We start from the raw sequence: 13,369 nt of genomic DNA on the forward strand, positions 1-13,369 counted from the left end.
TTGGTACCAAGTTTGTAGGCCTTGTTTGGTTGTAATTTCCGGCCCACCCACGAACGTTGGCCGAAGATTCGGTTGGGCCGTCCAAGCAAGGCCGTGGTGTATAGTTTCGGTGTTGTTTGTCTCGTGCGTACTGGTTGTGTTTTTTTTTGATAAAATACTTGTTGTATTTGTTTTAGAGGTCGTTCGGTTAATTAATCAATCCATAAAGGATGAGGGGGATCGGAGGGAATTGAAGAGGATTTTGACTTATTTGGAATTTATTCCCTTCCAACCGGGCCTTGTCGGGATAAAAAGAAAAACAAGACTCATAGTTCTGTTTGTATCCTTCTTTAGGGAAACAAAGCAAAAAAAAAAAAACTTGTCGATATAATCCCTCCATAATGTAAAAGAAGCCGTTTCATACATCGACACGGTCTCCGAAAATAACTTAAGAATTTATTTATAGTCAAAATTTAAAATATTTGACTTAAGATAAACCCAAAACGATTTTTTTTACAATATGGAGGGAGTACACTATATTCTATAATTCTCAATTCTACCTCCTATATATCCTCAGGCATAGGGACTGCGTCATTCATCTCTTATAACTAAATCTGGTGTATTTTCTTGCACTAAGAGATGGTCAGGTAGGCTAGAATTTTCTCGACCGTCGGTCAGAAACAGTTAGGCATGTAAATTTTGCAAAAAAAAAAATCTCGAACTTTAGTGAAATCAACCCGCAGTCCACAGATGACAGTTTTGCAAAAGAGCCTCCAAACTTTGTAAATGTCAATTTTTACAAAATACCCTTTGAATTTTAACGAGATCGACACGCACTCTACTGACGGCAATTTTATAAAAAACCCTTCGAACTTTGGCGAAACCAAAAGACCCTAAAAACAACACGCACTCTATTGACGTTAATTTTACGATCAACCATCTGAACTTTGACGAAATCAATCTGCACTCCACGAACATCAAATTTATAGAAAACATGTGTATTGGTAACGTGTTGAATCGTTTCGCATATTTACACACTGCATATACCATAGCATTAATATCTACGATGACTGACACATGGAACATTTGTTGCTACATACTCTGGACGATCCATAGATATATTTTAACGGTTCACACTTACATTTAAAAACCAAAATTAAATTTGACCGAAGCCGCACGACATACATTTTAGAGGCTATTCCTTATGAGCCACTAAAAAAAGTTCATAATTCCTTATGTACCATCAAAAAAAGTTTTATTGCCTTTCCAACATCGTATTAATTTTTTGGATCCTCCGTGTCACTGCCGTCCATTACCGTCAGCTCTGTTGCCGTGAACCTCCAATTGCATGTCAGTTCTTTTCAAAAATGTCCATTCTACCCTTTCGTTGTTTCATTTCAGTTCACTGGTCATTATTCAGTCAGTCAGTCCGCCGCTTCGTTTGCTTGTTGCCCCTCTGTAAGGGCAGCCACAATATTGGAAAAAAAAGTAGTGTATAGTGAATTAAATAATCTGTACCAAGTGATTGATACATTGTGAGGGTAGTCAATAGTGAAGAAATAGCAAAAGCCTACTGTAGATGACAATAAAAAATTGTATTTTACTGTACATCTAACACCGTGAGCTCCTGCGAATGGATAAGGGAGGTTGGACCGAATTTTTTTTATTTCACCGTGGGACCCACCGCTATGGACTGGATGACCGGATACATTGTGGCTTGTAACTTAACTATTGCCACCTGCTGTGGGAAATGCCCCTATGGACTACTTCTGCCTGATACACTGTGGTTGCTCTAAGGTTGTCCGCACCAGTAACGGTAAAATGTTTAGCGGACGCCTATACCGTTTTATTAGCGGCAACGGTTCCGCCATCCCGCACGCCATAGTAGTGGACGGGGCTCCCGCACGCCAAATCAAGCATGGTAGCGGCCGTCCGCTACGCGGCATGGGGCCCGCCTCCGGCCGTTGCTCGCCCGCCTTCTCCCGCGGCCGGATGTCATTGGGGACGCCGCTACCGGCCGCCGCCATAGCAACCAGGGAGGGGCATTAGAGAGGGAGGAATGAGGGAGTACCCGAACGTTGCTGGACTTCGCCACCGTCCACCGCCGCCATGGATCCAGGTCGCCCTCGCCCCCACCGACACGCGTAAGAGGATGCCGGCGGAGGGAGCACGTGCGTGGGCAGCGCCGCGGCCTACGCCGCCTACCTCCTCCGCGCGCACGAGGCCCACTGCCGTCCTCCACGCGCGAGGTCCACCGTGTGTCTGTAGCCGCCCCGCCGTGCTTGCTGTGAGAGGAAAGGTATGGTGGGGAGAGGGAGGGGATGGCGGGGGCCGCGTCGAGCCGCCGCCACAGACGCATGCCACGCGCTCGCCTCCGCCGCGCACATGGGCCGCGTCGAGCCGCCGCCGCACGCGTGGGCTGCGCCGAGCCGTGGACGCACGCCGCGCGCGTCCTCCATTGCCGACCCACCTGCCCCGCGGCCTCGCGCCGGCGACTGCCGCCGCCGCAGACGCACAGCGCGCTTGGGCTGCCCCGAGCCGCCTGCCCCGTGGCCTCGCGCTGGCCGCCTGCTGCGCGGCCTCCCCCCACACCGCCAAGTCGGATCCACCGCCTCCTCAGGCCCGCGTGCCGGCGAGGGAGGGTGACTGAGGATGGATGCGTCGGCGAGGGAGAGGGCGGAGGGTGGAGCCGCGCACCGGCGGAGGGAGGAGCCGCTCGGAGCTCGGGGCAGCCTGCCATGGCGCACGACGGAGCTCGACGCGCCCGCCATGGCGCCGGGGACGGAGGAGGCGACCGGCGCTTCCGAGGTGGAGGGGAGAGAGAGAATGGGAGGGAGTTAGCGTCGGTGGGGGTTAAAAAATCTATCCCGTGGGACCCACTGGAGGTAGTTGATATAGAGAATGAATATAGAGACTAACACAAGGCGGGTGAGTGCGCTTTCCTATGCAAGGTCGAGGCTGGCCCCGATCACGGCTGGCGCGAGCTGCGACTCGGAAGTCGACTCCTTGGCGGGGATCTGATGCTAGTCTGCCGGGAGGTTCTTTGCCGCCTGGGCAACAAGAACCGAGTTCCTGGATCGTTCCAGGGTGTTGGAGAGCTTGATGTTCTCGGCCTCGCACGCGTAGGAAGTCTGCAGGTCTCTGTAGACCGAAAGGACCCCCTTTGGAGCTGGCATCTTCAAGAGAAGGTACATGTGGTTGGGGATCGCCATGAATTTAAAGAGGGAGGGTCTTCCTAGGCTTGCGTGGTAGGAGGTCTTGAACTCGGCGACCTCGAAGTTTGACGTACTCGGTGCGGTAGTTGTCATGGGTGCCGAAGGTGACTGGCAAGGTGACCCGGCCGACCGGGGTCGACCCAGCTCCAGGGATGATGCCGTAGAAGGCCTGGTCGGATGGCACCAGGGTAGTCATGTCGTAGCCCATGCTCTCCAACGTGCTGGCGAAGATGATGTAGAGGGCGCTGCCACCATCGACGAGCACTTTGGCCAGGCGGACCTGGCTAACCCCACCGGGCTGACCACGAGGGGGTAAGCACCCGGCCTGGGCAGGTGGACCCAGAGTCGAAGGTGATCGGCGTCTCCGAGCACCGCAGGGGTTCAACCGGGTGTTTGAACACCAGATTGACTTCACAATCATCCAGCTTGAGCTTGCGCCGGCATGATGGTTTGCTGGGGCCGCCAAATATGAAGTTGACGGCCTTGTCTTCTTCCTAGAAGTTCTCTGGGGAATCTTCCCTCTGCTCGTAGTCGTCTCGCTTGGGCGAGTTGCGCCTCCGTTGGCGCGCTCGAGTGGCTCTGGAACTACTCGGCCTGTCTCGGTCGTCGCGGCGGGGTTGCTTGGAGTCATCGTCCCTGATGACGCCGTTGGAGAGTGCTCGGCACTCCCAGATAGTGTGGTTCGCGTCCTTGTGCCAGGGACACTTGCCATCCAGGAGTCGGTCCAGGTCTGCTTGGTTGAGGGTGGAGCGGAACTGGGACCTCTCGGCGACAGCGATGGTGTTCTCGGGGCCATGCTTGCGGTCCCGGTTCTTGGACGACTCGGCGCGGTCATGCTTCTTCCCGTGGCGAGGTGGACGGTCGTCGCGTCGGTGTTCCGGGTGGCTATCCCGCTGGGAGGGACGCTCGGAGGAGTCGTTCTTGGTCATGTTGGCGTGCTTGTCATCAACCTCCGTAATGGTATTATGGTTAACGAAGTACCTCTTGATGTAGTCGCGGAGGAACTCGTCAGGTTGCTGGATGACGCTGGCCAGATCCCATCTAGTTTTGGGACCCGGGCAGGATGCCTGGTAGTACTGGACGAAGGCGCTACAGAGGTCTTGCCAGTTGTTGATGGAGCCGGCAGGGAGCGCCTTGAGCCAGTTGAGGGTGTGACGACCCATCATGACCGGGAAGTAGGCGGCCACGATGTCATTGTCGCCGCTCGCCGCTCGGACAGCGATGGAGTAGGTGCACGGTCACGTCTTGGGGTCCGACTCGCCGTCGTACTTCTCGATCCCGGTTGGCTCGAAGGTGGCAGGCCACTGGATGGCCCGAAGCATGTTGGAGAAGGCAGAGAAGCCATCGAGGTCATTGCTGGGTTTGTAGTCGCGACGCGGTTGCCGGGGAGGGTTGTTGCCTCGGCGGCTGCGGTACTGGTGGTCGGCGTCGGGGACGCCGTGTTCCTCGTCGTACCGGCAACGTCGCTCGCGCTCGGTGGCGTCGCACTCGCGATGACGATTGTTGATGCGAGGGCGCAGATCTTGTTGGTTGAGCTCAAGGTGAAGGTCGTTCTGGTTGACCTCCTCTTCATCGTCGCGGGGGTCGTGTCGAGTGGTGACTCGACTGGGCGCGGTAGGCCGAGTTGTCCTTCCGCATCTGCTGGGCTTGCGTGGCAGCCACATGCAGACGAGCACGACCCTTGATGATCTCGGGGGTCTCCTGGAGGCTCTCGAGCACCTGGAACACCGCGGCGAGGTTGGCCGATGGCGTGGCGAAGACGTCTTGGCCGTTGTAGTCAAGGACGAAGTCAGCGTCAAGGTTGCACGGTCGGATTGGTGAGCGCCGATTCCTGGCGTTGCAGCGATCGGCGTCCTGCATGTCGCGCTAGGACTGACGAATCGCCGCCTCGTTGCACCTTCTGTCGGCGCAGACCTCATTGTGGTGAAGTCGGTTCTCCCTCTCTTCGTCGTCCTCATTGGGACGAGTGTCGGAGTCGGCCGAGATGACGAAGATCTGGTGATGCTCCGTCGCCGATGAACGGTTGGGTGGCAGGGTGAACAACGAATCTTGGAAGCCGAACCCTGCTCCCGAAGCCGAGTTAGATCGGATCTGACCCAGGGTGGACGAGTCCGAGAGTCGCACTTGGATCTGATCCGAGTACGTTGTGGCGGCGTTGCAGAGTCCGAGGGGGATCTGTTCCGGGTCGTCGTGGTGGCGAAGCGCGTACTCGCTGAGTTGGATGCACTCGGCGATGGATTTGCCGACTCGATCTATCTGGGAGATCAAAACATCAACAGATCCGGCAGGGTGACGGGTAGCCCTGGGAGGAGTGATCGTCACATGGTCTGCTTCGAGTTCGGGAACCCGATGTGTGATGGATCTTGGAGTGGCCAGATCAGATCTGGCCCTGGTGGAGGCACTGTCGAGTCCGCGGAGGACTCGGTCAGGATCGTCTCGGTGGTGAAGCGCAAGTTCGCCGAGTTGGATGCACTCGGCGATGGATCTACCAACGCGATCTATCTGGAAGAGTAGATCGTCTGTAGATTCGGTAGGGCGACGGATTACCCTAGTAGGCGTAGCCGTCACATTGAAGTTCTCGGATTCGGAAATCCGAGAGGTGACGGAGGCCTGGGGGTTAGATGGGATCTAACCCCAGTGAAGACGTTGCCCTCAACGATCGAGGGGCCAGAAGTGGGGTTCTTGGGAACCGTGACCTCCGGGAAGCTTCCGAAGGTGAAGGAGAAGCCGACTGTCGCCTCCATCTGGGCGGTGATGCTTGCGGAGAAGACGACGCCGGTGTTGGCTGCCATTGAACTCGACGTATGAGCCCCGAATCCCCTACCTGGCGCGCCAACTGTCGGATTGTTATTCCGGCCGGTCTACCAGGGGTGTACCCGGCGGTAGAGTTTCAGGACGGGGATCTCAGGACCAATAGCTCGATGGTAACACAAATACGCAGGGACTTAGACAGATTCGGACCGCGATGTGCGTAATACCCTACGTCCTGTGTTCGGAGTTGTATTAGGGTTTGTGGAATCCTGCGAAAAAGAATTCTCTCTATGGGTCTTCCTGCGCCTCCTTTATATAGACTAGGAGTCGTAGGGGTACAAGGAAGGTATGCTCGGGTTGTTTTATAAGAAAGGAGGTCGGTTAAGATTTCTAGATATTCGGATTTCTAGCTGGAGCCTCTCATCCTGATCTACTGAAGATCATTTCTGTGCACAGCCGAGTCCCTGCGCGCCGAGTAGTCATAGCCGAGTCACTGAGAAGGGTAGTTGCCCGGGTTCGGGGACCCCACTCGGCCGGAATGAGTGCAGAGAAACTGTATATAGAGTAGAGAATCTTGATGACCAGACAAAAATATTTTTTATTGAATGAATTTAAAGTTCGACGAGGACGGGCAGCCTAAGCCTCCAAGCCAACAAAAAGCATCGCGTTGTCGCGCTTGGGCACGGAGTTCACCTCCAGTCCAGCGACCAGCATCCACAGTCCACACCAGCCGCGAGACGTGCATCTTCCAGAGCCACGTGTGCGGATATGTTAGCGGACAGCCGGACACGGCAATCTCTGCTATGTAGCAGAACGAGGCCGCTACGGTCGTGCGGAGGAGACCAGGACCGGTCCTGACTTTTTGTGGTCCAGTGCGGAAATAAAATAGAGGCCCTCGTTTATCATAAAAATACAAAAAGTTAAATTAGCAATCGGGCATGATAAGCAGACGGCGAATCGATTATCTGCAGACTACGGCGGCTGGCGAGGAAGTCAAATAGACATTGAGGTGTGCACTGGCGAGGAAGTCAAATAGGCATTAAGGTGTGCACCTATGCACACGGCGCATGAGTTATCGATTAGTCTTCTTCTTTATTAGATCTATCCTCTGCGTTGAGTAAAAAAAAAGGCTACTCTTTATGTAAACCTGCAAGTAGGCTTTCTTGGCACTTGCGACTTCTTTTTTGTCCCAACACAGCTTGTTGCTTTATTCATCCAACTAGGTAGAGATGTCACGCCCAATAATACCCCAACAATAAGGCTTACAAATTTTGGGAGGGGATCATGCCAAGTATTTGGATGATTAAGTCTTTTTCAACATCAAAACAAGCTAACATATAAGTATAAATATTACTTGTGATTTGACAAATCTCTTAGCATAATATTTTTAGAGGCCTTTAAATTTTGGAGACCCGGTGCGGTCGCACCATCCGCACTCCCCGAGGGCCGGCCCTGGAGGAGACCGAGCACCGGTGCCAAGCCGCGGCTGGTGTCGAGGCAGTCCTGAACGCAGCCGAGCGCGCCCAGCAAGCATCGACCTTGAGACAGTCGCTGGCGCGGTCAGGTTCTGGAGGCAAAGGGCTACACCACCTACACAGCTCGACGCGCGCAGGTGCCGACCGCCGAGGGAGACCTGCTGCATCGAGCCAAGTTGGACGACATGTGGCGGAAGAAGCCCAGGACAGAACAGAAGGACACCGCCGCGACGGGCACTGCCTCCTATAGCCTATAGGCCGGAGGCACTCCGCGAGGCCGGCCGGGGTCCCCGGACTCTGGAGGGTGGAGGCTCGAACCCAAGATGAAGAAAAGCTCATGCTGGAGCGACGAACAGCGTCAGCTAGACGAAATCGATGAAAACGTTGTGCTGAGACAGAGAGAAGAGAAGGGAATACAAGGGCAAAATGGGCATTTTGGTTCACCGTGAGCTCCTGTTCCCACTGAACTGGACGGCAGTGGCACTGAGGTTTAGGCTGTGTAGGGTGTGTTTAAATCTGTTGGCGTAAATTTTTGGAAGAAAATTTTACTATTTCGGAGCATTAAATGAAGTCTATTTATAAAAAATTTTACACGGATGGACTGTAAATCGCGAGACGAATCTAATGAGACTAATTAATCTATAATTAATTCATAATTAGTGGATGATTACTGTAGCATCAATGTTGCAAATTATGGATTAAGTAGGCTCATTGATTCATCTCGCGATTTACAACCCATCCGTGCAAAATATTTTGCAAATAGATTTTATTTAGTACTCCATACGTGTCCAAACATTCGATGTGATGTTTTTTATGTAAAATTTTGGGATCTAAACAAGGCCTTAGTTGCCTCCACAGTCCAAAGTCCAAAAAAAATTTCTCCATCACATCGAACTTGCGGTACATGCACGGAGCACTAAATATAGATAAAATCAAAAACTAATTGTACAGTTTGGTTCTAATTTGCAAGACGAACGTTTTGAGCCTAATTAGTCAATGATTGGGCAATAATTACCAAATACAAACGAAAGTGCTACAGTGTATTCTGTCACTCCAAAATAGGAAACTAAACACGGCCTTAGATCCCAAAATTTTACACCAAAAGACGTCACATCGAATGTTTAGACACATCCATGAACTATTAAATAAAATCTATTTACAAAACTTTTTGTATAAATCGCGAGACGAATCTAATGAGCCTACTTAATCCAAAATGTGCAAACTGATGCTACAGTAACCATTCTCCAATTATGAGTTAATTATGGATTAATTAGGCTTATTAAATTCATCTCACGATTTACAATCCATCCGTGCAAAAAGTTTTGTAAATAGACTTTATTTAAAACTCTAAATTAGCAAAATTTCCTTTCAAAATTTTTTGCCAAAACGATCTAAACACAACCTAAACAAAATTGAACTGATGGCACCAAGGTCGTGAGAACTTTTCTACTGGTACACAGGGTGTTGCAAACTTTTTTAATGGTGTGTAAGGAATTGTCTCTACATTTTACACATGGGTCTTGTTTGGTTTTTTGGAATGCTAGGAATAGTAATATTTTGACTGCTAATTACGTTGTCAAACAAAGTCAGTTTACAAAACCAATTCCAGAACCCTGCGCTATGAACCCTGAAGAATCTAATGAGGTCTTTGACAGCATAATTAGAGGGCAGTTACTGTAGCATCAATGTAGCCAATCATTGATTAATTACCATCATTAGATTCGTCGCGAAAAGTTACACCCATTTTTGAAAAAGTTTTACAAATAGACTTCATTTAGTACTCGGAAAAAGTCTAAATAACCCTTGACCTATTGAAGCTGGAATACATAACACCCTCACCTACGAAACCAGGTGTTGTGCACTTTAAACTATGGCAAACAGTCTGATTTACCCCCTGGCTGGTTTTGGAGGGAGGTTTTGGCCTGTGTGGCCACCAGCGTGGCATCCGCGGCCATGGCGGCGTTCAGGCCCACCGGTCAGGTGGCCCATGGGCAGCAAAACGCCTTGCACCCATCCCTTTCTATCTGTCTCGCTCACTCTCCGCCCGCGTACAGACACCACGCCGCCGCCCAGGTGAGGTTAGGGTTTGGGGCAGAGGGCATAGGGAGCTCATAGGGTTTTATCTGCCATCATCCTCTTTCTTGTTTTATCTCTTTTGATGTGAGCATTTTTCTTGGCACCAGTTTCTGGGTTTTTGGGACATTTTCTTGAGTTGTGACCAGAGTTACCACATAACCTGCAAGTCATCTTAATCCCAACCTTGCTCAGCTTTGTTCTTTTAGGTTGTTCCCATTGCTCCCTCCTCCTTTGTGTCTTTGGCCTACATGGCATCTTGACATGTGCTGGTGGGAAAGGTCTAGGCATGTCTGAGATTGGCCAATTGGCAGGACCCTCCACGTGCTGGTACATGAGCATATGTCTTCATGTATACTATTTTGGTGAAGCATGGAACAATGTAGTCATCCAGCTTTTCTGAAGATTTGTAGATGGAACTAATAGCATGACAACATGGAAGGCCTGACAATTGCTAATATCTACAAGTGCACTCTCTTTTCTGTAAATTGACTATGTACTTCCTGTCTTCTCCTTCTTGCACTTCAAACCCATCTCCATTCCACAGTACAATACACTTCCCAGACATTTCAATGTTCATCTTCAGCTTTTTGAAAATATTAGGACAAATTTGACAACTCCACTTCTCAGCCCTGACCCTGTTTTCTTGAATTCTAACCATCAGCTTTTTCCTTATGGCTTCACACATAGAGATCACTGGATAGAACCTTACTTCCATAATACTGTGGTTGAAACTCTCGCACATGTTGTTGTCAACTGAGTCACAATTGTTGCCTAACCTGAAAAAAGCCCTACTCCAGTGTTCTGGTGAGGTTTTCATCATGTCTTGGGCACCTTCTGGAGTCTCTTGAGCAAGGTAAGCTCTGTACAAGTTGAATAGTGTCCTACTTGATGCCTTTGCACACCTCCACCACTTCTTCTGCAGCTTCTTGTCTGTGTACTTCTTCCTCCAGTTGGCATAAATATGCCTTGCACACATCCTGTGCTCTGCATTGGGTACTAACTCTTTCACTGCCTTCAATAATCCCTGTAGTAAATAGTTAATAAATAGTCAAGTAGAGAATCAATTAGGACACATTTGACAACTAGAATCATTGTGGTTCAAGCTTACCTTTTGCTGGTCTGAAATAAGCACCCAATCCTGACCTCCATTACTCATGTTAATGTCTTTTTGCAGGTGGGAAATGAACCAGTACCAATGGTCATAGTTCTCTATTGGAACTGCTGCCCAAGCAACTGGGTACATTTGATTGTTAGTATCTCTTCCAATAGCATAGAGTAAATTACCATTATTTGCACCTTTGAACCAGCATCCATCCAATCCTATCACCTTCCTGCATCCTGCCAGTAGACCTTTCTTCAAAGCATCAAAGCATACATACATCTTCTCAAATACCTTTTTGTCCTCAATCTCTTGGTCAAGACATATAGCTATTGTGGTCCCAGGATTTGACCTCTGCAGCTCTAGTTGGTAATCATACACTCTACTGTACTCCCCCTTCATAGCATCCAGTGCTTTCTGCAATACTAAAGACTTAGCTCTCTTGCACTTTGAAATGGATACATATGCAAACAAGTCCTTCAACACTGCAGCCTTCATGAGCCCAACACTCCAAGTGGGGTTGTCCTTGATCTGATTGTAATAGTGTTTGGCAATTAGAGTTGAAGTAACCAGCTTGTTGTCTCTCCTTGGTGGGCAGGTATGGACATTGTGAAAAGTGATTACCTTAAACCATTCAGAACTGCTAGTCTTTGACCCATATATCAACCAATTACATCCAGTCCAGTCACAAATTGCCCTAATCATAGTCTTCTCATCTTTGACAAATTTTAGTGACTTATGTTCCTTCAAGCCATACTTCACTAGAGCCTTCTTGAACTGCATGCTGCATCTAAATGCCATCCCAAGTGAGAAAACAGGTACCTCAGCCTTACTATCAAACCTATTCTCCACTGTCTTCCACCTTTGAGCTTCTCCATCACTGTTTTCTTCATAAGAATAATCATAACTAGAATCAAGGAAAGGACTGCCAGATTCATCAAGATTGGGTACTTCATCAACTAAATCCTCTGCTCTAATGTCCAGAACTTGACTATACCATGAATACCAAGTTTGTTTGCTCTGATGTTTCTCTTAATCTGCCTTGCATAATTTCTGAATTCAGTTGCCTCTTCATCATCTGCAGAGCTGTCCTCCTCTGATGGTTGCTTGTATTCTTCATCAGATGAAGTCTGCATCCTTGGGCTGTCCAGATCATAACCAGTCATATCATCATCAGCTGCTTCATCTCCTCCCTCATCATCACTTGCCCATATGTCCTGATCAAGAGTAGTAATCTCCATAGCCACCTCCTCAACAAACATGTCAACGCAACCACCATTAGTGTAATAAGCAGCCATGTCATGGACAGATGAGTCATCTAGCAACAAGACCAACCCATTACTTTCATGCTTTCCAGGGATCAACCAGAACAACCTCAGTACAAAAGGTGGATTATAGTGATCAGCTAGGTGCCCCTTAATCTAAAAAAGGAAAGCCTGTCCAAATCTATCCACGATTCAGCAATGTCTCCACCCACGTAGAATTGGGCACCACCAACATTGGTAAATTGACCACCAAAGTGAAACCTTATACATATTCTGTCATAACTAGCCATCCTGCAAACGATTTGTTTTGTTTCAGAACATAAACAACTGAAAGATTGAATTTTTCTAAACCCTAAAAAATAATCGACGGCAACAACTGGGTGAACATCATCACAAATTCTTGCCCCATGCTCAACCACTACACCGAAACCAACCCTACGATGACATTCAACCTAATCAGCACCCACAACCAAAACCCCAACCCCCCCCCCCAAACTAGGGCTGTGCAATCCGAGATGGCGCAAATTAAAACTTCAAAATCCCTGTACGAGTAGCAAGTGCGGACCTGATCGACGTGCAGAAGTCCAATCACAGTGCTGTCCTCCCGATCATCGGCGTGCCGCCCGTGTCGCCGGAGAGGCAGAAGAGGTTGCGGAGAGGGCGAGTGCACGGGCGGAGACTGAGCGAAGGAGACGGACACTGACCGGTGGGCTTGAACGCCGCCGTGGCCGCGGATGCCACGCTAGTGGCCCCACAGACCAAAACCACCCTCCGAAACCAGCTAGGGGGTAAATCAGACTGTTTGCCATAGTTTAAAGTACACAATACCTGGTTTTGTAGGTGAGGGTGTTAAGTTTTCCAGCTTCAATAGGTCGGGTTATTTAGGCCTTGTTTGGCTCCAGGACTTTTTTCAGAAGTCCCTATCACATCAAAAGGAATCTTACTATTTTATAGTATTAAATAAAATCTGTTTATAAATGTTTTTTGACAGCTGAGTGCTTTTTCGCGAGACGAATCTAATGAGCCTAATTAATTCATAATTTGCTACAGTGATGCTACAGTAACCATTCGCTAATCATAGATTAAGATACCTCATTAGATTCGTCTCGCAGTTTAGCCCCAGGGTTCTGCAGTTAGTTTTATAATTAATATTTATTTAATACTTCTAAATACTAAAAAGTCCCTAGGATTTTTTTGAAGTCCCTGTTTCTAAACACCTCCTTAGACTTGTCTTTAGACTTTTTCCTTTAGTACTCCATCCATACATGCGAGATACTACACCGCTGGCTTCCTCCTTCCCCTCTCTCTCCGTGCGTCACTCCCTCTCTCCGGCTGCAGGCTCCTCCCTTCCCAGTCGCTATTCCCCTCTGCTCCCACAGCTCTTCCTCCTCTCGCGGTAGCGGCCTGTGGCCCGGCGGCGCGCGCGACCAATCGGCGGCCGGCGCGGCCACATCCAGCTTGACGGTGCCCGCGGGGCCGATGGCGACTGGCGGCGGGCAGGCCGGGCGG

The 13,369-nt window shown here is 49.7% G+C and overlaps 1 protein-coding gene across 1 annotated transcript; it reads right to left on the reverse strand.

The window, feature by feature from the left end:
* Positions 1-9,947: 9,947 nt before the first annotated feature.
* LOC120667951 lies at positions 9,948-11,893 on the reverse strand. Its single transcript, XM_039947923.1, has 4 exons — positions 11,593-11,893; positions 11,220-11,482; positions 10,605-11,126; positions 9,948-10,520 (listed from the first exon to the last, which is right to left on the reverse strand). Exons 1-4 carry the CDS (start codon positions 11,891-11,893, stop codon positions 9,948-9,950), a joined length of 1,659 nt encoding a protein of 552 aa, XP_039803857.1.
* Between the last annotated feature and the right edge of the window lie 1,476 nt (positions 11,894-13,369).

The sequence above is a fragment of the Panicum virgatum genome, chromosome 3N, assembly GCF_016808335.1.
Source record: "Panicum virgatum strain AP13 chromosome 3N, P.virgatum_v5, whole genome shotgun sequence".
In the NCBI taxonomy this organism is placed as follows: domain Eukaryota; kingdom Viridiplantae; phylum Streptophyta; class Magnoliopsida; order Poales; family Poaceae; genus Panicum; species Panicum virgatum.